The following is a 23,037-nucleotide window of genomic DNA, read 5'->3' on the forward strand; positions in this document are numbered from 1 at the left end:
TAGAACTAATGATGTAGGTCGATGGTAATTATTGCTGGTCGATTAGTCGACCGAGTGGTGGAAAGCGAATAAAAAACATCCGACCTACGACCAGCAACTTCTTTTCCTCGGTTGGTTAAACTAAACATGCAAAGCGTGAACAATGATTTAGTTCAATTATCGAAGTATAGAGAATGCTTTCTAGCTGACTCATGCTTTTCAAAGACATTTATTAATATCATTCGCGGTTCTTTTGACGAGATAAAGTTTAGAAAAGTTGGCCGAAGTGCAACGAGGAAGATTATCGAAATTTGTTAGTAAAATGCGAAAAAAGAGAGGTGTTTTTAATAATGGAGTACACGGGATTCAGACGCTAAAGTTTCGCGGCAAATTTAATAACGCGAACTTCGCTAGCCGCAGGAAGGTGGATAAGAAGGAAACTTGTGTTTCTCGCAAACCATATAACCAGCAATTTTATTTTTAATAATCGCTTTAGAAATTGTTGAGGAATAAACAGACATTTAAAGAATGTAAGATGTATGGAAATTGAAAAATAGAAAAGATATAAGATTTCTATGCATGTCCAAAATATTCCATTTTTAGAAACACATGTTTCAATAAATTCTAAAAAGAATACCTTTATACATCGGTGTAGATACGAACGTTAAAAGATTGAAATCATATGTGGAAGAGAAGCTTCTCAGTTTTAATTATTTTATAATCAACATTGTACTTTGATGAGCTTTAATTCATTAAATGATGAAACTGGCGGTAATTTAAGCGCGTTATATTTTCTTCGCAAAAACATGGAAAGAAATAAGCTTCTTAGAAGCATGACACAAAAAGACATTTCAACCTAACATACAATTACATATTTACAAGCAAACAGAATGGTTCAGAAAACCTGCTAAATATTCCAATATTTCTTCATCCCTACAAATCAGCGTTTCTTCCTCTCCAAAGATCAAATACAATTTTCCATTTACAAATATAAATATGTTAATTAGAAAAAAAAAAATAAAAAATAGAAGAGAAATATAAGAAAGTGGCACAACCTAATACACCAGCCACCTCAATCTATATCTATTTGTTCTTTATCGTTCGAAATCATCGTCTTTTCTGCAAAAATAAAATTCGCAAATATAAAAATGTTTATGGAAAAGAAAGAAAATATGAGAAAGCAGTATTACTTAATACATCAGTCACCTCAATCTTTAGCTATTCCTACTTGATCCCCTGAAATCACTGCCTTTTCTCCAAAAATGAAGTATAATTTTATGTACATCCATGAATATAAAAATATTTATTAAAAAAGGAAAAAAAGAAATATAAAAAAATAGTACGACCTAATACACTAGCCACCTCAATATCCCTACCATAACCACGTCAATCTTCATCTATCCCTTATATATATATATATATATATATATATATATATATATATATATATATATATATATATATACGTAAAGGGAATATAGAAAAGTAGTACAACCTAATACACTAACCACTTGAATCTCCATCTACTTCTTCTCCATCTTCCGAAATCGCCGTCTCTCCTCCAAAAATGGAAATAAAAGTCGAATCTGGCAGCTCGAACGAAATCGAAAATCACCGTTCAGATTCAACGAGTAGTTGTTCATCTGCCCGAAAATCCAAAGCTCGCAATCAAAGAGCCTTGAAGCGGGCTTCGAATAAAAAGAAACCGAGCGAAGAAATAATTTCGCGAGAAGGAACGTCGTCGTGAAAAATTGTCCATTCAATGAATCTCTCTTCGTTCGAGAGTGGAAAAGGAAAAAAAAAAAAGAAAAGGGAAGGAACACGAAGAGCGAAAGAGAAAGTCAGAACTGGTTCGTTTCGTGAGGAGAGAAAGAGGTGTCCTCTTTAAACGTATAACGAGAGCTTATTGCGGGATTGGTGGCGCTGCAGACGCTGGCAATTTTGTGGAATTCCAGCTTTCTTCCTCCTCCCACCCATTGACACCCAAACGATTCCAGCCCTTTTCGTAGCGTGTCAGAGGATGGTCCAAGTCCGGAAACTTTCCCTGAAACTTATTGCCGAACTTATTACCGGAGTTTAAGCCGGCCTTGGCCACTTATCGTGGAATCTTCGGCCGACCGGAAGTTTAAAGGGCCAAGTGTGTGCACGGAAATGGTTGGAGGAGGTCGAACCCCCGGGAAGAGACAAGAGGGATAAAAAGGAGTCGCAATAAGCGTCCCGACGAGCCTCACTTGTCTCGAATTTTCTCTCCACTTCGGGATATTACGTTTTCTCTTGCTTTATTCTTTCGCTCCTTTCCCCGGTTCTTCCGGTTCCGGAACACGGCGATGGGTATTTGCCGCGAGTAACGAGGGGCTGACGAAAATTATCGTGAAAAATCGCGCGAAATTAAAACGCAGTGGATACACAAAGAAAGAGAACCGATAATTGGAGAATTAACCCTTTACGATCGTATTTATTGGATGGAATTAACTTTCATTGAACGAATTCCAATTACATGATCTCGGATGCGATGTATTGAATTTATTAATTTTCTTCTTTGAAGTTTAGATACATTTAATATAATTGTATCTCTCTTTGTTTCCGTTTTATACTGAAAATTGTATCTTATACTCTTCTATCGTGTGACATGTTTCAGAGTTTTCAAGGCGTCTTTCAGTCTACAATTCTATTTCATTGTCACTCGTTTGTTATTTGTTAGATGTGATTTATTGGATGGAATTAACTTTCATTGAACGAATTCTAATTATATGATCTTGGATGCTATGTACTGAGTTTATTAATTTTCTTCTTTGAAGTTTAGATATATTTAATATAATTGTATCTCCCTTTGGTTCCGTTTTATACTGAAAATTGTATCTTATACTCTTCTATCGTGTGACATGTTTCAGAGGTTCAAGGCGTCTTTCAATCTGCAATTCTATTTCATTGTCACTCGTAGATAAGTATGATCTATATAGCTCTCACTTCTTTAGTTGTGTAATTATGTTGATAAAAATATAAATTTGTACCGTAATGATTAGTCACTCTGATAATTCCAGTTCTTGAAGTTTACACATTTTTTTCGTTGGAAAATAAATGTAACGCAAACGAAAATTGGATGACGATATATCAATTTGGATAATGTTTCAAGAAAACATTTCATAAATATATCATACATAGAGCATGATAGAATATAAAATTGCTTATGTACGGAACATAAAAATGTCAAAAACGCTATGAATTTTTCGAACAGTTAAAAAAATTTCTTAAAAACCTCGATATTTCGGTCTTGTCTGTCGTTTCACTTGTAGCAGTCAGTTATCTCTGGCGAGCATAAATAGTAGTCGTAATTAAGCAGTAAGAAGAGCAAAATCAGGCTTCTCAGAGTTGCGAACGAGGGTGCAATGGGCTCGAAGATAGGGCGAGGAAAGTTTGGTATTTCGAGGTCGCAGCCAGAGCGAAATTACTTCTGCAGTTTGTTCGCGACGTAGCTTTTCGTCGCGATCCCACGAGGCTGGATTCGAAATACACCTCGATAAGAACGAGAAATTAACGCGAGAAACATCGGTCCTCCGCAACTTCCTGTCGACGCAATTGACCCGTATAAGTTAAGAACAGCTCGTATCCGGTCTGGCAACGTGCACAATTTATTCGAGAGGAAACTAAGCAGCAATATCTTTTACGATTGAGATCTACGACGATAATAGACAATTAAATCTATTCTCAGACAGGATAATTAACTCTGCCATTCAATTTCGTTCAGGATTTATGATTTATGACGATTACGGTGATTTACGATTAATAAGAGAGTGCCTTCTTTTTACTGCAAAAGGTGATTTAAAGAATCTCAATTCTTCGCCACTTAATTTTCATAATCTTCCTAATCTTATTGTTATCATCAATTTCGATATTTGTAAAATAATCATCGAAGAAAGAATTTTCTATGTTGGAACTAATTTTCTGTTATTTTGAGTAGAAAAAAATATTTGTGTATATCGTTCTCGAGTCCAAATGCAGAGAGCAATTTAATTTATAGATTTGTCAATTTATACCGACGTAAACAGGACGAATTTATTTTGCAATTAAATATTTCCGATCAAATATTTTCCGAAATCCCGCTGTACACAGATTTAGAGTCTTCTATAGTAAAGTGATCAATTCTGTTAAATAAATTCATTAACAAACTAGTAAACCCATAAATGTAATTACTTGGAGCATAGAAAAAGGACAAATTATTTTACTTGTCGTTATATTCTAGCTGCAAACAAAATACTGCTGACATAGAAATTTTGTTTTCGAAATATAAAAAAGAAAAGAATAAAATTTACAATTCGTTTCTTAGATTTATAACTCATTTTTCATAAGTATCATAACTTTAGTGAAACGAGAGGGAAAATGGGCGAGTAGGAGGTTGAAACTGCGTACAATAAAAAAGAAAAAAAAAAAAACGAAAAGAATGAACGTGTCTAAAATGTTTTGCGACCCTCGATGCTCGTTTCCTCCAGTCTGCTTAAGCTGGGAAGTGTTCTTAGGTTGAAAGACAATGGGAGGATGTGACGTATCGCGTTTTCTGGAGGGAAAAAAGGGAGAGTGGGCAATGATAATTGAGTGGAAGAGAGGCAAGGACAGTTGGAGTGGCTCTCGCACGGCACGAGGCACTTGGCCCTCCACTTATGTAATTGTGCTCGTAATCCCATCCACGTAACTTTGTCAACCACGTGGCAAGAAAAACCGCAGGCCTCGTTCCTTTCTCTTACTCTTCTTCTGTTCGCATTTAGCTGACGAATCTTTCTCCTTTTCGAGAAGGAAAGCGTAGGAAGACCTGAGAATAATTTCGTAATAGCTGGCTGGCTAATAGCTTTTTCTTGTAAAATGCTTGAAGCAAATCAAATTTGTTATTTGAGTCACCGAGAAGAGAAACTAATCGATTTCATAATCCTTAAAACTTCCTCAGTAACAGTGGAAAGATACGATTAATTTAGCACGGATATTTATAGAAATTTATATTTTTATAAATGGAACTAATGAAATGGAATTTAGGTTGAAATTTGTTTCGTGCATTAGACACTGAGTATTATAATGAATATTCTATTCTGGAAATTTTCTATAATTTTGCATATTATATGATTTCTATGGCATTTTTATATCTTTAAATTCCCTGTAAATGCATAAAAATCCTCAGGTCAATAGATAGTATTTAATTTTACAAAAATCAACGTAATAGCTTCAACGGAGTTGTTCAGTTTGGCTGCTGTGTGTCTTAATTATGATAATTGTATAATATATATATTAGTACAGCATCCATAATATATTCATAAGATGTATCTTCAAGTTTAAATGCTTTCACGAGCTTGTGTATCTTCAAACTGACGCGACTGTAAAGCTGGCATGCTGTTCGTATGCAACAGGCTCAAGATTGAGGATACAACCAACTATGTTTATTGAGTTTGAGATTTATACATATACTTCCGTAGTAATTACGATATTCAAAGTAAAAGGTGGAATATTATTGCTTGAAAAATATTGCAAATATATATAAAACTTCTATAGGCACATTGTAATATTCAAAGTAAAAGCTGGAATATCATTGCTTGAAAAATACTGCGACTATTTGTAAGAATTCCGTAATAATTACAATATTCAAAGTAAGAGCTCGAATATTATTGCTTGAAAAATGCTGCAAATGCAGCAATTACGTCCCTCTTCACGCAACAAATTGGATTACAAGTTTGATATATTTTCAGCATTGCAACAGCAAGACGTCCCTACTGCAACAACTTATAAGTTCTTAGGACTCAACTTCAGAGGATTAAACGGTGTATAACTCGTACTTGGAGCGCTCTCGCAAGTTTAGTGATCAAATAAATTGTTAATCCTCGGAACTAACATCCGATTCGGACGGAATTAAATGCTTTCGCTCGATTTTATCTCGTCGAAGACACGTTTCGCGGATTCGATTCTCGTCGAAATAATCCTTAGTAAATCGTGTCCTAAGGAACTCTCTCTACCTCTCTCTCTCTCTCTCTCTCTCGCTTATCTTCATTCTCCAAGTTTCGAGCATTCATTCGTTAGACTAAGCAGCGCATCCCACCTATTCGTATATCAAACGTGACTCACATGCCTGCTGGAGATAAGCGGACAGCTTTCAAGAAACTCTCAGTTTTAGTCTTCGACCAATTACGTAAATATATGAAGAAAATTTGAGAAAAGTAAGAAAATGAAAAAATGAGAAAAACGAGAATAGTATTCGAAGTATACTTTGTTCTAAGTAACTTCATCGTCTTTTTTGTTAATATATGTTAAGAAAAATTGTAGATGGTAAAAGCAGTCTTTTTGCGATCATGTCATTACATTTTACTTGATGAAAATAATTCAGTCGGATTTTATTTAAAAGAAGTTTTAATTTATTTACTCGGAGTATTCTAAATACTAAACCGGAAATTATTCTAAAATTTGTTAAATGTCTATGTCGATACTTTCCTCATGTATCAAATGTTAAAGCAAATGTTGCTTTGTGGAAGATCAGAAACGAAGATTGCATTATTCCTGGTTAACGTTCTATGTAAGATTGACCTCTTCTTGGAAAGATTTAAATCCATTCGACTTACCTCATAGGCTTGAAGAGAGCCTGCATGTTCGAATAATTTATTTGGAGTTTCAGTTGCGTGCCGCCCTCTTTTTGAACTGCGAACAAAAAGGGAAAATACAAAGTCAGAATGGAATCAAACTATTTACTCTCTAGTCTCGCGGAAAGATATCCGATTATTGGATCGAGGTACATGAATCTCCGACTCGATTTCCTCGAGCTGAACCGGAGCAATCGAGATTTTCGATTCAATTGGTCTTAGTGCGATTAAGTCGCGTTTAATTGCGCTCTCGTCGTATACCGATACGGGGAAATAATCAACAGACACCTCTACGCAGCGTTAATCGAAATTCTCCGTTCTAAACTAAAGTGAAGACTAAATCTCATTATAATTCCAATCATTTTGTTCCCTTACTAAGCATATGAAATTTTATACAGGTATCTAAAACATCTACAAAAAATCTAATAGGTAATTTCCCTAGTTTAGATCATAGTTTTTTAATCTGATTTAAAAATATACTCAAGGTGTTTTATAGATTTGTACAAGCTGAAAACTAAATCCAAATTACGGACAAGAGAAATTGATACTAAAAGAAACCAAACTGGAAAAAAATGAAAGATGCACAGTTTAAAAATACATCCAAAATGTTCTACAAATTATACAAATTAAAATTAAATTTTATCCATTGAAAAGAAAACGTTAATAATTCAAAGTAGAAATTAACAAAATAAGATAAGGATCCAAAGCAGAAAAGGAGTGAAAAAAAATATTTCTCTGTCAAAGATAGTATTAAAATGCCATGTGGAGCATGCAGATAGGGTAAATTTATTTTAATCCAAAGTTCCTGGATGATATAATTTCGCGAGTTTTTATGCGAGAGAAAACGATGCGTCGCGCAAAGCTCGAGCAAGTTGAACGGGAAAAATTTCTTGGCAGAGACGTACGGAATGTAATATCGATCGTGCGTCGTCCACTGTGTCAATTTCATAAATGATATATGCCTAATTTAGGTGCCAGCCGTCTGGGTTACCCGCGGTCAATTTATCATACAGGACAATTAATCGTTTGCCTGCCGTCGCGTAGCTGGAATTATTGACTCGAACTACTTAGATCCTGGGTGCTCGAAGCTTAAACCGCTTACTCGGTAAAAACTAATTTACTCCTATTTTTTTTTCAATTAACTAAACCAGCCTATGATTCCGGCATTTTCTTCGAACATTCATTTTATTTATGATGAAGTGAAAGTGCTAAGAAAATGACTATTGCTATTCGTTTTATAAAAATAGTTTACTCTTAAGGTTATATAAATTATCAGATAGATGCTTCATCTTTGGAAATTTGTTAGAAGCTTCGAAAATTTTTCCTGTCGTTCAACTGAGATTTGTTTCATACTTAAGTTAAGAATGGTAGACTGGAAACTTCGATAATTGAAATTATTATATCGTTAATTCTCACATTTTTTTTTATTTTATAAAAGAAACAAATTAACGTTCCCTCTTTTCTATATCGAGTTATCAAATGCTTTATCAGTCATTACTTACGTCAGGTGTGTTAACCATGTTGCAATTTCTTCCCACTGGTATCCATATTAAATAATGAAATGGTTGAAAGGACAAGTAAAAAACGTGACGTGTATCTAGGTAATTAAAATTGGCATTGAAACTTGAAAAACGACGTTGCGCAACGAAAGAAACGAGAAACCTCTGTTGCATAGCTCATTACCATTGTTACGCGATTAAAAGTCACGACTTCGCGGAACATTTCGGTCACTGGTTTCTCGGAAGCGTTTCAATTTGTGTCAGATGTTGCTTTACATACCGGATACCCATCGATTTTCGAACTTGATTGTGCGAGCTGGTTTTACCTTGAACTCGAATAAAGTTCAAAGGTCGCGAAGAGGGAAAAAGAGGAAAGTTCGGAAAAGCTGGCGTAAGGAAAACTCTGGGTGTTTATCGACAGCTACTACCCCATCGATGAGTCAGATAAACGTTTGATAAGAAGTCTCTTAAATTGTTTTCCAATAAATGAACGAATTTCTGGATATTTTCTGATAACGTTAAAGATTTGATACATTTGAAACATCTTGATTGTTTAATTCACGAAAATTTGCTTCTTGATTGACGCTGTTTTTTCTCAAAAACAAACGATTCAATTAAAATGCTGAATTAAATGTCTTTGAAACGCATGGCCAGGCAAAAAGCTTTGATTAATATCAAGAATTGTCAGGTTAAAAATTCAAGGAGTCCTGAACATTTCAATACGTTAACTAGTTAGCTGTCGTGATCTCTTTAAAAAGTGAGTGCCTAAAATGTATCGCATTCTTCACACTATATACAAATTTTTCATAATAATTATTTATATATTTTTATCAGTTCTTTTTACTTCTTCTTAATCTCCAACTATTCAAAACATCATAAAATTTACAAATATATTTTAGTTTTCACTAAAATTGCAATTTTACGCACGACGAGTATACTTGTTATAACACAGAATATTGTCATTTCTTCATGACGAATATACTCGTGAAAAACTGCTAACTGATTAATTTACCAAAATTTCATTCCTCGGTTTGTGCTATCTTCGTGGAAAACCATCAGCAGCTATTGAAATTCTGATAGTCTTCGACTACTATCGAATAGAAGATCCGATAAATTCCGAATATTTCGATCTATTAATCTACTGAAATTCTCTAACAATGTTTGTATTTAATTACCATATTGTATTAAATTGACACTATCTGTTTTAGAAAAATAAACGATAGGAAATTAGAAACGATAAGTTTTTGAGGACCGTGACCTGATAATACCACAGCTCAGTTTTCATCGTATCGAGTGACGAAATTCACTCTGAAGTAATTTAATTATTGTCTAGGAAGTTGGATGGGGCTGCTTTGTTACCAAGATACCGGAGCACCGTCTTTGTCCTGTTCTCCCTTCTGATCGCCGATCTCATTTCCTTCACGCCAGCCCGATACCGCTTAATAATTGCATCTCCGTCGACCAGCCACTGGTTGCCGTTGATTTAACTTCCTCCTGCTACCTCTGCATCGTGATTTGTTCAACAAACTATCGCATCGACTGTATACTATCAAAATTACATCGACCCACTCGGCTTCGGTACGCGAAACTTCTCAGTTTGTTAGAAATCCTGCGACCCGGTTTCTCTACGAGATGTTTGAAAAGTCCACTTCGATCTTTGATTAAATTTTTGTTCACCCTTTCGCCACCACGCGTCACGTATATGCGTGACGAGTTCTAAAAGCCGCTCGAACTATCTGCTTATCATTTTCTATCATTTTCAAGATGTTGAAAATTCGTAAAGAAAAGAGAATGAAGACATTTTCTCTTTTACGATTGTTGATATATCTTATGGTTTCTATTGATTTTGAATTTTATTATTGAAAACTATTAAAGATGTTACGTTTTATGGTTTACGTTAATCCGTGATTTTATTGCTGGGAATTATTTGGGTCGCTATGGCTATATGCAAATTCAAAGGAAATTTTCTGCAAGAATACGAATATCAAAATATTCTACAGTCTATTTTATAGTTATTAATAATATGTCGGCGCTTGCGGTCAAATTATTCGCGAGAATTGTACAACTTGCGAATGAGTATTAAATAAATAATTAAAAATGCCAATCATTAACTGTATACGAAAATATACTAATAATTTTATTAATAATTGTTCATTTCCTATGCATCAATCGTCAAATGCAAATCAATGCTCGTCGATGTCGAATCCATTTAATGACGAAACAACAGGAAAAAGTAAAAAAAAGAGAAGCACGACAAATTTCATGGATTCCGTTCCAGTTCGAAAAGGAACAAAAGGTAAATCAAAAGCCTCCAACAATTGCCATTCGATTCGCCACTGAAAGAATGTAAAACGAAGAAGAAAGAAATAGAAATGTAAGTGGTACACGTATGGTGAATAAAAATAATCGAGCAAGAGTGGACATAATGATCGAAGCGGAAATTGAGCGTGCGACATAGTGCCAGATCTAATTTTAAAACGTTACGCTCCGAAAGTCTGTGAGAGCTGATCTTCCTCCATTCCTCTCTCTCTCTCTCTCTCTCTCTCCTCTCCTGTCTGTCTATTCTGCTCTTTCCGTAGGATCGGACGATCGCGCGGCATTGTTAGTCAATGAACCGCGTAGTAGCAATTACTAAGCACAAAGCCACGGCCACAATAACACCGGTTAATTGTCTGGCTTCATGGGCCGGAGAGAAATTAATTCCAACAGAGAAGATTATTGCGCCACCGTTTCCAGATTAATTTTATGCCTGCTCGTCTAATTCCCTTCTCTCCCCGATCTCCACCCTTCCCTCCCTCCTCCCAGCTCGTTTCATTTGTTGCGTCGGCTTCGTTAGCTCCCTGGCTCGCGACGATGGAACGAACGGCGATGGGAACACGCGTTTCACTGTCTGTCACGGTTTTGTTGTCCACCGAATGGACGATTATCCCTTCATCGAATGGCCCATTATCCTCTATCGAAAAATGGATATTACAAAGATAATTAGCCAATTCGATACCGTGCGAGATCTCTTTTCACGGTTCATTTTTGTCTAAATTACTTTTGTTTGACTTCTTGGATACTTAATTTATGAAAAATGGCACGTTCTTCGACGACGAAGGAAATTACTAGTCTACTACAGATGGTGGAAAATCATGAGTAACGAGGGATACAGAGATTAATTAGCCAAAATTTGTATCATATATATAAGGCAACCGATAGTTTCTTGTTAAGAAACAAACGCGATATGAATTTTCTGAGCAAATTAACCATTTACTTAAAGATCAATTAAAGGCAATTTCTGTTATAATATAGAATATTTGACTTCTTCCTTTCGAGAATCTAAAAATGGCAAAATATTTTGATCAAGCTAATGATTTACCTGAAGATTAATTAACAACAATTTCAAAAGATAATTCCTTTTTTCAAAGTAACAAGGGAATATTTATTGAAGATTAATTAAGAAGAATTCCTGTTTTACGGCAAAGGCAATTGGCTTTTTTCTGTCAAGAAATAAAAACGACAGAATTTTCTGATCAATGTAAGAGATTAATTGATAGGAATTTCTGCTATATTGTTGAACACACCTGATTTTTTTCCTCTCGAAAAATAAAAGCGACAGCACTTTCTCATCAACTTCATGATTTATTTAAAGGTTAATTAACAGATATTTCCGTCGTAACATAAAACACATGACCTTTTCCCCTCAGAACTTTTTAATCGAGCTAATGATTTGCTTAAAGATTAATTAATACCAATCTCTGTTATATACATAAAGGTTGTGTTTTTCTGCAAAGTAACAAGGCATATTATATGAGAACTCAATTAATAGAAATTTCCATTATATATAAAACGATAGAATTTACCGATCAAGGTAATAATTTAGCCAAATCTTTTCCCTCTTTGTACATTTTTCCGCGGAACGTTGTATCGACTGAGAAAAGAATGGAGGAAGGAAGACGTCGATTTATTTCGAGCCACGTAAAATTTAATAAACGTCCACGTACGGGCTCCGCTGGCTTACCATCTATTATTTTGCCGTAGGAAAAATTCCGGGCACGATTTGCGTGCACTGTCGCTCGAAAATTTATATTACAGTATGTTCGATCGCGTAGCATTACTCGGATGTTCGGGAATTTCGATTATCATGCGCTGCATTGGCTTGAAACGAAGGTCTGACCAGTGGCGTCTGATTCTACTGAGCATCGCAATTCTGTTCGTTTACAAAGAATTTCATAAATCTACCCGGCTGGTAGTAAACTTAAATTGGCAATAGATCTATTTGCCTTAGAAAATTAATTTACAATCTTCGATTTCATTCGTTTCAAATACATTACGATAGAATTGCATTTTACCTGAGACCATCGAGGAACGGACAATTCATAGAAGTTCGCCGATTCTCTCTACTGTTTATGATTTTTCCTTCGTATAATAACAAATTACGTTTAAACACGTAAATTCAATTAGCAGGACTTTATCGTCCCAAAAAATTAAAAAAACTACTGACAGGTTTAAAATGCATCATCGATATCTCGCAAACACGAATTTTGTTAAAAGAGGGGAACATTTGGAGAACAAAGACACTCACCAACGTGAACGATAGGCTTCGTCGCGATTTCGTGCAACAATTGGTCCACGTACTTCGAGTTCTGCGGATATAGTTCTGTCCTGGAAATTTGTAGGTGAAATTTCTCCAGCGTCGAACTGTTCTTCCTAAAACAAACAAGAAACGCTACGTCAGTCTATGATCTAAGAATCACACGTACATCGAGCAAACCTTAAAAAAGAAGCAAAACAGAGTACTTGATAATATTCAATGATATCGTACCATCAGTCAGTAACATGGAACTACTAATATTCAAGAATTCGAAAGAAAATCAGTTACAAGATCTGTGCTATCTTGAGAAACATTTTCATCGGAGATTTATCAAACTAGAAGAGCTAACAGAGACGATTAATAACGAAATTATTATAGCAGGAAATTCGGCAGAATCGACTGAGAAGTGATACTAAATTTTTGGCCGATGGTGTAAGTTCAGAGATGCTGAATGTCTGGGTTACATGTGTGACGGTTCAAAAAACGCAATTCGTGGCCTTTTAAAATGCATGGGACATTGTCGACACGAGCCTGACCCCTCGTTTCACGCTGGATCTAAGGGCTCCCCGCCTGTCTGATAGGCTATCCCATAGCGAGGAAGGTGTTTCCCATGGCGGTACGTGAACACCGTTAAGGCGTGCTTCTTGGCTTATCTCCGGCTGGAAGGGTTTAGTCGCGTATGCGTGACACGTGTCCACGATAACGTACATTTCCCTGTTACTTCTTCAGTCCACTAAAATGTCATCTTTTTGCTCCCTTTGTCGCTGTCTGTCTTTTCTTTCTTGTATTAGCTTAGGTTTAGAATATCCGCGGTAAAATTGAAGAAAAATGTGTAACACGTACATTATCTCAAGAGAATTTTTGACAGCTGTAGAGGAACTTCGATTTCTGTTAAACTTATTATTTTCAGGGATATCTGCAGGTCGTTAAAGTATCCAATGTTTCGCAATTGAAGGCTTCGTAAAAGTCAGGATAAATGACAGTAAATTATTTCCAGCGAATGGCATTGGACATACGTGTTAAGGTAAAAAATTTATTGGATGGCCTTCGTTGATATTCGAAGCTCGATACTATCATATCGAAAAATGGAACTTCGTGGTAAATAGATTTAATGTGATAGATAGAATTTATTCATTTACGGGAGAGTTGATGGTGAATTATATAGAATGCTTACGGTATGTAAAAATGTATAAAACATAAAAATTAAAACGTTCGGTATAATATACGACGAACGAAACTAATCACTATCCAGGATAAATTTCTACAAAAATTTGCCACCCAGTATATTTTTCTTTTACCTTTTTCATTTAGTACCCAACTAAAATTAAAACTCATCATTCGATTCGATTATGTCTTGACCACCTCAGTAAACTACGAAACACGCTACAAACTTTCCAAACGACCCAATAATTTCAGTTCGACTATGCTTCAACCACATTTCCACTCGATTCTTTATCCTTTTGATAGATCCATAGATTGAATCTTTACGGCGGGCAATTTTTCACTCCTTATTCGTCTAGTTGACAGTTTATAGGTAAGTGTTGCTTTAAAGAATTTCTTTTGTCCTGTGGTTTGTAAAAGAGGGTCGAAACGGAAAAGAGAAAGCTTGTTTCACGATGGTTGATCTACTGTTTCAGCGGAAAGTCTTCATCCTTGTTCTCTTCCTTTTTCCGGAAAGGAAGTCGCAGAATGGCTGAGCCACTGCTTGCCGACTTGCATACTGATCGTTCGACGACGCGTCGCGCTCAATCTTTTGAATTATCTGGAGAATCAAAGGAATGGCTGAACTTGCTGTAGATGCTGTTCTCGACTTATCCTTACAGAGCTGTAGCGATTCGTACCTTTTTCCTTGTAACGTCTGTAGATTTTTTATTCACCATAAGTTCTTCGTTCGTTTCATTGGTCAAAAAATTAAAACAAATCAAGCTATAAAAATAACGAATTACAAAAATTACTTATTTTTTCATGTATACTGACTCACGGGGCGATGATAGTGGCATAGGACAAAGTAGAATAAGATAGGACAAACTAGCAATAAGAAGTAGAGGAATAAGTGTCATAGTGTACACGAAAAATAGTATTGTGGTATTGTGTACAAATTATGCACGGTAGTAAGGCTGATAGCTGGTAGTCATTCGAATCTGAAAGGCAAAAATTAAATAAACTATACACTGACTTGTCAAATGATTGAAACACTTATGAACATTATTTATGAATATATTATAAGTGTCATACATTTTGAAATTATATATTGTACATGCTGTGTATACATCATTCGTGTATATATTGAGCCAATATATTTTTTATTCTAATATATATAAATATATACATAATTTTGAAAATGTATAATACACATAGTATATTCATAAATAACGTTTACAAGTTTCATTACAAACAATTCATTAATTTTAAAGTTTGAGAAAATTCATAAACAGAAAAATAAACAGAATTTTATTACGATTTTATCGCAAACAGAAGAGTAGTAAGTATTAAGTAAATCATTTCGGACGAAGTTTTGTGAAAGATGCTGCAATATGCGTTTTAATAATGGCACATCCGATCTGTTTAGTTTAGTTCATTTTATTAACAGATAGGTAAAGTAAAATTTACAGACGATATAATAATTTTCGTTAATATCTTAGTCACGCCGAAGAATCAGGCCACGAAAGTTCCATCTCGTCGCAAGTCCGATGAAGTTAGCTGCGATATTGAAATCAGTCCGAATGAACACGATTTACGTCGAAAACACCTGACAGCCTAAACTTTCCCAACTCGGTAGTGGAAATCTCAATCAGTCTTTTTCCCGTGTTTGCGGAATGGTAAGGAAGAATTACCATAAAAACTCCAACAATCACAGCTAACCACAATCTTGACCAACTTCGTACAAATAGTCTTTAAAAACCCTGTGATTATCATCTTGGACTCTTCCATTCAAATGGTGTAATATTCTCATCTAAATGTCCCAACAATTATATTCGATATTAACCTTCCACTTGTAATATGGGTTGCCAAGTTCCAGGCGAAATTTTCATTGTTTAATCTCTCCGAAACGAAGATGTCGGAGGTATTTATTTTTATTGCAAAAGGGTTTAAGCATTTGTGCAAAGTACGGCTTATATAGTATAGTAAATTATGGACTACGACAAGAACGTCGGAATTTTTTCAGGTTCTTTTAAAGACCGAAAATAAGAAGAAATCAGAGCCAAGGAATGAAAGATCCAGGATGACGATCGGGTTAGTGAAAAACGATATTCCCCGAGAGTTAAGAAGATTTATGATGAAAAATATCAACTAAATTATTTAGAACGTTAAAACGAATAATACGGATTTGTAATATTAAAATGTATAATGCGGACATATAATATAAAAACATGGTGAAAGATATAAAATAAAGCTTCCTTAATGCCGTTTCCATCTAGAAGCTCCAATTTTCTATGTAATTTATACCAAATTTCTTCCTCCTTGATCCGTTAGATAATCGATGATAAAACAAAATTCGGGGACGGATATCGACCACTAAAAGTTGAAACGCTGGGAAAAGCAACAATTCGTATGCAAATTTAATATTTAAACGCAGCCACGTTTCCGTTTGACATTAAATTCGATGGTTGCTGGTGCAATTACTATAAAACACTCGAAGGCCGAGTCGGTCGGGGCCAATGAGGGCGAAAAATATTTCCGGAATTCCATACATAACAACTATTCAGACGTTCGCCTCGTAAATTTTATAGGAATCCGGTGCGGCAATAACGAGCTTCAGGGACGCTCGTAAAAGTTGCTTTTTCCTGAAAACTTTATCAGCCATCACGGTCGGCCTCGGCGCGCGATCTATTAAAATTAATCAGCACACTAATTGTCACCTTAATCATCCTGCGTCTTCCCCTCTCTACCCATTTCCCCTGTGTGCCATTATTGCGACTGAGTTACGCAACGCGTCTCGTTTTTTCCCCTGTGGAACTTTCCCAACCAGACAATGCGGAATTCATTTATTCATAACAACGTATCTGGGTCTCCGAAACGACGAAAGATTATGTTACAGTGATGATGGTAAGTTGACCTGGTTCTTCGAGTCGATCAACAGAGAATAATTATTTTTCCAATCGCTTATTGTTCACTGTGATTTATAAGAGAATTAAGTATCTCGGTGTGTTGTGTATGTGTGTGTGTGTGACTGTGCAGTGATTCGTGAAAGTATTTGAATATTCGAGCTGCTGAACTAATTGACTTTGCCTTTCATTAATTTCACTGTATAAGTGGACGACTAATATTCGGTTTTCGAGAAATGAATAATTTAACTTCGTAAGATCATTCGTCCAATATGACCGATAAACAACGATCGATTTTAAGCTAAATTGAAAAACAATAATGTTCGTAGAATCGTCACTTTCCTGTATTTCACAATTTACGAAGTTGACATCATTTTTTACATTTTCTGGAATATTTCCAGACTTTATTAGTAACGAGATTCGTTATATCGCCGGATGGATGTTTGCGAATTCAGGGAAAATTTTTAATATACAGAAGACGCACGAAGAAAATGCACATAATGGACAAAAAATATGCCAAACACCAGTAAAAATAATGTGAATTTCCATAATTACAAAGACTAGAATGGGAAACGTTCGTAAAGATAGGAAATTTGCATAAATATCCGCAATATAAGCGTAATAATCGTGTCTTATTACATCCTTATGAAAGTTTCGCATGGCGCGATGAAAGTTCCCACAAGTTTCGGAATACTTTCGCGGGTCGCTGTAGTTATGTTTTCTCGATATTAATGCAAACCATGAAAAGGAGAGCGAGGCGAGGCTTTTGCAAGACAAAGTCGATTTAAGTGAGGTCAATGTATCTCAAGAACCTTCTTGGCGAATCGACTTTATAGAAGGAATCCTAACAAGGGCGTGGATATCACGACACCTTAATTAACTAACTTCAGAGATGTTTGAAGGTGCTTTGAATTAATTGCCTCAATCCTTCGTGTATACCATATCTATAGACGAGAGTCAGACTAAATCACGTCTCTCTTCTTTCCGAAATTGAGTCATTATACATTATATAATGTATATGTTCTGTCGCAAAAATAATCAAGAAAAACAGTTAGGTGCGTTCAATATCATGCAACAGAAACAAATTCTGTAATTCTTTTGTTTTTTTTTTGTAATTTGTTGATTATAACGCTGTATCTAATGATCTAGCCGCCATAAAAACTTCACATAATGATAACGAAGGATGTATTTCTATGTGACAAAATTTTCGTATCGATGTCGCCATTGGTTTCTTCAAGTCTTGAAAAGATCGTTTTTTTTTGCGATAAACTGTGTGTATATCATCTTACTTTACGTTTTTTCGTGTACTTTATCAGAATAAGAAAGGGAATAGGACTGTCTGTCTAGAAGGATCTAACCAATTCAAGGAACAGATTGTGTTAGAAAATTGCTTTTTAAAAGCTCGTTTGGTGAAGACAATTTTCATCCCTGGTGAAGTCGTTGTCCAAAGAAATTCCAGTTGAAGGTTGTGCTGTATTTAGGAGGCGACGAAGCTTTAAACTGCGCTACAGTGTCTACTTTCGCACATAAGCTATATGAATACGTGGAGTGCATTTAAGTGTAATTTATAAAATATTAAAAAAAAGAAAGCATATTACCGAACAAAATATACATATTTCCTTATTTTTTCATCCCTTCCTTTATTTGTCCTCCATTCTCTCTTTTCCTCTATTTCTAATTTCCCTCTCTCTTGTTGCATCCCTTAATCCCCTCCATCATCTCCTTTTCTATTTTCTTTTTCCATGACTTGCCTTCTCTTCAAGAAGAAAATAGTTTTAGATTTTTGATATACGTAGGTAAATGCAATGTATTATTTACAAGGCGTATTTTACATAATAAATGCGTAAATATCACTTTATGGTGGAAAGCTCTGCTAAAAAATAAGAAAAAAGAAATGTTTGGTTCAATCTGTCTCCCGGATGCAGATATCTAACCGACACTATCTTGATTACGCTATCTCGAAGGCGGAGGAGTACTTCCGATCAATTTCAATTATCTTATTCCTTCTGTAAATATCAACCACGACAGCAATCATAAAATGTCTTAAAAGCAACTTTTCTTTACACCATTCTTTTACACCGTCGTTTATAAAGAAAATTAATTTCACGAATCTCCAAAGAAATACGAATCTCGTCTTGAGTGTCCAAATACAAGTAAATATCGTGTAATTTCTATAAGGAGAATTTCACACAATATAATCGTCACAATCGTGTCTCGTTATTGCGTCAATGAAATTTCAAAACATTTCATGCAACACGTACGGCATGAACATGCAAGATTTTTATGGCGTTCGAATACTTTCAACGACGGATGCATATTCTTTCGTTTCAGAAAAAAGCACGGACAGCCTTTCGACCGTAGAAGAAGAAGATTGATGAACAGATCGGTATATACTTTGGACGGTTGGTCACAGTGATCACGAAACGACCTCTGCCATGCTAATCTCCATTGTCCACTGCACCATTAATTCCAAGGACCGTCGTGTGCTGTTTTATAAATAACGTCAACCACGAACAACATATTAATGTGGTTATGATTCACTTCGATAATGTCATCTCTCGCTAACGTTCCAGAAAACGGAAGAAAAGTCTTCGTGTTATATCAGTGGCTAACGAAAGTATTCGAGCAGACCTCTAAAACAGAATAATTTCTTTAACGTTGGATCAAACGTGATCGCGAAGAAAATAGACCCACTTGAGCTTATAATGAAAATTAAAGAAATATATTTCGTGACTCCGATCAATCGCAACTTTTACAAAACTTTTTCGACGCATCATCCAGTAAACTAATCGATCTAACTTCTTAAAAAAACTCGAGTCTTTTGGCCCGATATTAAAAAAGTTATTCCGTTTTATAGGACGTTGAAATGCTTTCGTGAGTCACTGTACATATACGGTGACTAATTTCCTTCCATGGAAATTCGTCATCGTCGCTGCGATTCTCTTTTTGCTTCCGTGCATAATTCTTTTCACGATGAAACCGACGACGTAGTAAGATACGGAAGCAATTTGGCTTTGCATACGCTAATTAACGTAATCTTGCGAACTGCAGCTGGCGTGTGAGAACGATACATTAGACTTCTATGAGCACGTCATTTTATCGCGTGGTTTGTAGAAACCCTATGAACGTTCTTTCATGATCCTTGACAAGGGAAATGGTTATCGTTCTCCATGAAAGCGTTCTACAAGATGAAACACGAAGAAAGAAGAGAAATTAATTTTATAACGTTTTTAAGTATCTTAACTCTTCAGTCACTGCGGATTAGGTTACGATGCAGTACAGGAGACCCTGTTTATTTTTATATCTATTGATATTAAACAACAGCAAATGAATATAAAAGCATCTAGCATTGTTATTTTTTGAACAACTTGATACGTACTAATATTCAATTTTGCAATTCCTATTTATACGTAACACTATACATTTTTCATTTCATCTAAAAAATTTAAATTATATTTTCTAAGGAATTCTCCAATTTTCTAAGAGTCCAGATTTGTTCATTTATATTCCTACCAATACGAAACAACAGCAAATAGATATAGAATCTTGTGGAATTTTTACTTTTCCAATAACTTGATATAAGTTGATATTAAATCTTGCAATTTTCGTTATATATAACACAATACATTTTCCATTTTATCTACAGAATTTAAATTCTTTCTAAATTCTAAACTTAGATAGTTCAGATTTGTTTATTTATATCTCGCTCATACAGAACAACAGCAAATGGATATAAAACCTTCTGGAATTTCTGTTCTTCGAATAACTTGATCTACATTGATATTAAATTTTGCACATTCCGTTTATACGCAGCACCATAAATTTTCTATCTTACGTTTCACAGGCTAATCCAACAATCCAACTTCTAGTAAACGATCTAAAGAAATACGTATCGTGTGCAAACATACTCATCGAGTAGAGAAAATGACTACGAGGGTAGAAAATGTGTCGAGACGTGTATCTGGATTTTTGCTCGTTTTCTTCTTTCGAAATCTGCGTTTACTCGACTACGTTGTTCCACATAATGCGTGTGCCTCCATTCCGCGTAGATGCGTTTAATATGCATGTTGCTGTACGTATACTCCCGAGGATTAAACTCTGTGCCAGGTCAAAGCATCGAATTACCTACGTAACTACACGGTGATCTCGTCACCGTGGCGTCAAAACTCAACATAATTCAACACTTGTGTTCGTCCTAACAACTTTCAGAGTTTTTACCAAGTTTAAGAGACAATCGTACGAGTTGGAGAAGAAATTTTAATCTGTACTCTTCTTTGCTAATTCCTACGAAAGTAGATGTAAATCACATTTCCAATTACTTTCTCGTGCAAGGATTGTCGTCGAACAGGATCAATCTTAATAGAAACAAAAAATTCTTCGATCTTTAACTTGTTTGTATTTCCTTATATTACTAAAAGTATGGTAGTTTAGTCGAGAAGTTTATAGATCTACGGTGATTTACACAAATATTTGAATATGTATCATGAACGTATTTCATAAATATATTATGCGTTGTTTAAGAAATTAAACAAAAATTCGTTAGCAATTCATTATCATCTCTATTAGATCGTCCCTAAAGTTTCTTTCGTTCTATAAGAAAATAAATGCACAATATTTTCTGCTTTATCCATTTTGTTCTATTACCACAAAATTATTACTACATTTTGTAGTAATAGAACAAAATGGATAATACACAATTCAATGAAATAATATAAAACAAAAAATTTGCGAAAGAAACTTTTGAAAGGCGACCTAACACATCGGATGTAAGATTACTTGTCACGAAGAACTGGCATAAATAATCGTAGCTTTGCAACTAAACTTCCACAGATAAATAATTTAATTCGCAACAGTACAACATCTATTCTCCTAATCTATATTAATCGATCAGCACGTTCTGAGCTTTTACATTCGATTGTTATTATCTAGCAATAAGAAACCAGAAAACATTCAGACTCATAAATTATCAACAACGATCGAGTATGCGGTACAGCTTGTAATTACTAAACTCCGATGCTCCGTGAATATGCTGAGCTGATTCGTTATTTATAAGAATCACGTTAATTCGTTTGCGTTCCCCTTTATAGATTCAGACCGCGATGCCGCGAGATACGTCAAGCCGGCAGCTACGTGTATTTTAGTCGCGGGTAATTTCGTGGGAAACGCAGGACGGACGAGGGATCATCTTAACATTCTCCGGAGATAACCGCTTGCCTGGATTCTGTTTCCAATTATCCCCTAGGCGATCCTCGCGTCTAGACGAGGCTTTAATTCATAATACGATTGGACGGAGTCTCTCGCGACGGATTGGAATCATTCTGAAGGACGTTCATGGCGTCTTTGGTAATCGGATATCAGCACAAAGATGAACGCGGGGTCCGCATCGATTCGTTAGGGGGATTAATTTTAATATCCTTGAAACTACTGTCCTCTACGCGTGCAGGCAAAGGAGACCAATGCCGCTCGTTTATACGTAGTATGGAATTGTCTAATTTTGTCATTAATTTAATCATCGTGTATGACGAAATGTTTATTGTGTTTCTTACAATTCGTCTTTTCTTTCGATAAAGAAACTACGCTTGCTTTGGATAGATAGCTAAGAATTTTCTACCACTTTGAGATATGGCTAGATGGTTCTTACGAAGAGTTTTGAGAAAAAGAACTTTCATGGCAGACGTAACATAAAAATGACGTAGTATACGCGTTCGATAGTCATCGAAAGACTGCGGATTTGTACGTACTTATAGAAAATTTCGAGCTGTGAAAATGTACAGGATGTGGGAAATATGCAAAAAATAAATAAAACATCCAAAGTATGCAAGAATCAGTTTTTTGTCTAAATTAAAATCGCAAAAAAACATGAACGCGCGTAAATATCAGCGGATCTGCACTCGTGAGATATACTCACATTCACCGATGCTCATTTGCGCATGTAAATACAGCTTCAAAACGACAATAAATGTCACTGCATAAAATTCGCCACCGAAAAACGTATAAATCCTATAAATTTTTCAAGCGAACTGTGTATTTATAATTCCTCTAAAAAAACAAAAAAGAAGAATAAAAAAAATAAAAAAATAAAAAACTACAAAGCAATCGTATCGAAAGTTTCGTGTTAATTATTTCCTGTTAACCCAGTAAACCAATTTTCAATGGAGCGGATATACACGCGGGAAAATGAAAATAGAAAAAAAAAGGCTACGTGTGGCGCAGGCATTGGTCGGTGATGATTTTTGGCGAGGGGGTGTGAAAATCGATAGGGGAGAACCGACGGCCACTGCACATATTGGCCAACCGGCAATTGATGAGATCGTTAAAGTAGGCACACC

The 23,037-nt window shown here is 35.4% G+C and overlaps 1 protein-coding gene across 3 annotated transcripts in view; it reads right to left on the reverse strand.

The window, feature by feature from the left end:
- The window catches only part of LOC126873110 (extracellular serine/threonine protein CG31145), a 93,070-nt gene that overhangs the window by 15,843 nt on the left and 54,190 nt on the right, over window positions 1–23,037 (reverse strand). For all 3 annotated transcript variants that reach the window (XR_007692307.1, XM_050633646.1, XM_050633647.1), the window contains exons 2-3: window positions 12,654–12,778; window positions 6,570–6,645 (exon numbers count right to left, since the gene is read on the reverse strand). Coding sequence is in view for 2 of the 3 variants with exons in the window: in XM_050633646.1 (XP_050489603.1) it covers window positions 6,570–6,645; window positions 12,654–12,778 (201 nt within the window). In the remaining variant the exon portion in view is untranslated. The remainder of the gene's footprint in view (window positions 1–6,569; window positions 6,646–12,653; window positions 12,779–23,037) is intronic.

Source organism: Bombus huntii, chromosome 14, assembly GCF_024542735.1.
Source record: "Bombus huntii isolate Logan2020A chromosome 14, iyBomHunt1.1, whole genome shotgun sequence".
NCBI lineage: Eukaryota > Metazoa > Arthropoda > Insecta > Hymenoptera > Apidae > Bombus > Bombus huntii.